The sequence below is a fragment of the Marmota flaviventris genome, chromosome 9, assembly GCF_047511675.1.
Source record: "Marmota flaviventris isolate mMarFla1 chromosome 9, mMarFla1.hap1, whole genome shotgun sequence".
NCBI lineage: Eukaryota > Metazoa > Chordata > Mammalia > Rodentia > Sciuridae > Marmota > Marmota flaviventris.
Genome location: NC_092506.1, coordinates 17,413,188 through 17,415,389, shown reverse-complemented (window position 1 = coordinate 17,415,389; position 2,202 = coordinate 17,413,188). Strand labels below are relative to the sequence as shown.

The 2,202-nt window shown below is 39.3% G+C and overlaps 1 protein-coding gene across 1 annotated transcript; it reads right to left on the bottom strand.

Annotated features, from left to right (window-relative positions):
- Positions 1-701: 701 nt before the first annotated feature.
- LOC114093671 (olfactory receptor 4C5-like) lies at positions 702-1,637 on the bottom strand. The gene has a single exon (XM_027936541.2). It carries the CDS (start codon positions 1,635-1,637, stop codon positions 702-704), a length of 936 nt encoding a protein of 311 aa, XP_027792342.2.
- Between the last annotated feature and the right edge of the window lie 565 nt (positions 1,638-2,202).

Genomic DNA, 2,202 nt, shown 5'->3' with positions numbered 1-2,202 from the left:
CAAATTTGAATGTGCAGAAAGTCTGCCTTGATTATTCAGCTATCATCAATTGTGTGTATGTGTGTGTGTATGTGTGTGTGAGTATATATGTATGTGTGAACGCATGCACATATGAGCTACCTTTGTCCCTATTACCTAAAACACAAATTCAGCCCAGAAGAACTATTTGGTAGGTAACGTTGTGTGTAGGAAAGTTTTCCCCAAAGTATATTTTATCTGAGAAATAATAACCAAGTGTCCAGTATGTCTATATCTGGAAGAATTTTAGTTTCCTCCATGACTTTTGTTTGAGAAATAATTTTTGAAAATAGTAAGATTTTAAGGTAATTGGTGCCCCTTGGAGTTGTGCAACAAATATCCTTAATTTATGAATGTGCCTCAATGATTCTCATTTCTCCAAATTAATTCATTTATGATTGTTCACTGTCTTTCATAGGAAAAGTGACCTGAATTTTGGTGGATTGGATTTATACTGTGCAGTACAAAGTATTTAGCTATTAAATCTCATTGTTGAAATACTGCTACTACCTGGCCTGTTGGTAATACAGTTCACCCAAAGCTTTGTAGACACTTGTTGTATTGCATACATAAGCTATTGGATTTACACCTGTAATGAAAACTTCATGCTGGCTAGCAAAGTCATTTTGGTCACTAATTCATGAATATCAAGGAGTTTTTATTTTTATGTGGATTTGGTTATTCTATTCATATAAATTGTTGCCCAAGATGATTCTTTGGCCCCAGAGCTTCCTAATAGCATTTTTCACTTCTGTGTTTCTGAGGGTGTAGATTAAAGGGTTTAACATGGGTGTCACCATAGTATAAAACACAGCCACCACTGTGTCAACGGGAAAGTTGACCATGGGCCGAAAGTATACGAATATACAAGGTACAAAGAAGAGGATGACTACAGTAATGTGGGCGGCACAGGTGAGAGCTTTCCTCCATTCTTCAGGGCTGTGAGTCTTTAGATAGCAAAGGATGAGGACACAGGAGGTGATGAGAATAGCAAAAATGAGCATGCACATCAGCCCACTGTTGGCAGCCACAAAGAGATCAAACATGTAAGAGTCTGTGCAGGAGAGTTTCAGGAGGGGGAAAAGGTCACAGATGAAATGATTAATGACATTTGGGCCACAGAAGGGCAAACAGACCATGAAAAGAGTTTGAATCAGACCATGAAGAAATCCTCCAGCCCAGGCCACAGACACCAGGAGGCCACAAACACGCCTGTTCATTGTGATCATATAGTGCAGGGGCTTGCAGATGGCCACATAGCGGTCATAGGCCATCACTGTGAGCAGGATGATCTCAACTCCCCCAAAGAAATGTTCTGCAAAGAGTTGAGTCATGCACCCACTAAAGGAGATAGTTTTCTTTTCAGCAAGTAAGTCAAATATCATTTTAGGGGTCATGGTAGAAGAGCAGCAGCCATCTATGAATGACAAGAAGGACAGAAAAAAATACATGGGGGAACCCAAGGCTGGGCTGGTGGTGATGGTCACAACAATGAGTAGGTTGCCTAGCAGGGTGAGAAAGTAGATGATAAAAAATACAACAAATAGGAGTTTCTGCAAATGTGGGTCCTGGGTCAGGCCCAGCAGGATGAATTCTGTCACATTGTTCACTTGCTCCATGAATCCAATATGCCGTTGTTGTAATTGATTGATCTGTGAAATAGTACAAATATTTAAATTGTGGCAAGTTTTAAACAATGAAATAACTTGGAATGGAAATTTCTTTGCAAACTGATGTAGTTCCGAAGCAGAAAAACTCAAGACTCAAAGCCAAGCAATAATATTAGTCATAAAATGAACACCTAGCCCTCTTCTTTCTTACACAAAAATGTGGGAAAGCACACCTGCATGTGCGCGCGCGCACACACACACACACACACAGTTAATTCATATATACAAGCATAGTTTTATGACACTGCCTTTCCTGTAATTGTGCACGTATGGCTACTCTCCTAATAACTGCCACAGTATTTTCCTCAAAGAAAGAGGAACATAGGAAGAGCAGAGCCTTAAATCCATGGGAGTCTACACTAGACTCTGTTCTGTAGTCACTGGGACTGATGAAGCTACAGAGAAAGTTGTCAGTCTTGTTATCTTTAACTCTTTTTCAGGTGACTATAAACATCAGATGTGTTCAATTTTAAATTGGAGATGAAGTATTAAAATAACAGAATCAAATGAACTT

Bases quoted from the DNA above. Each gene is read 5' to 3' on its own strand.
- LOC114093671 (XM_027936541.2), bottom strand. From the start codon at position 1,637: ATGGAGCAAGTGAACAATGTGACAGAATTCATCCTGCTGGGCCTGACC.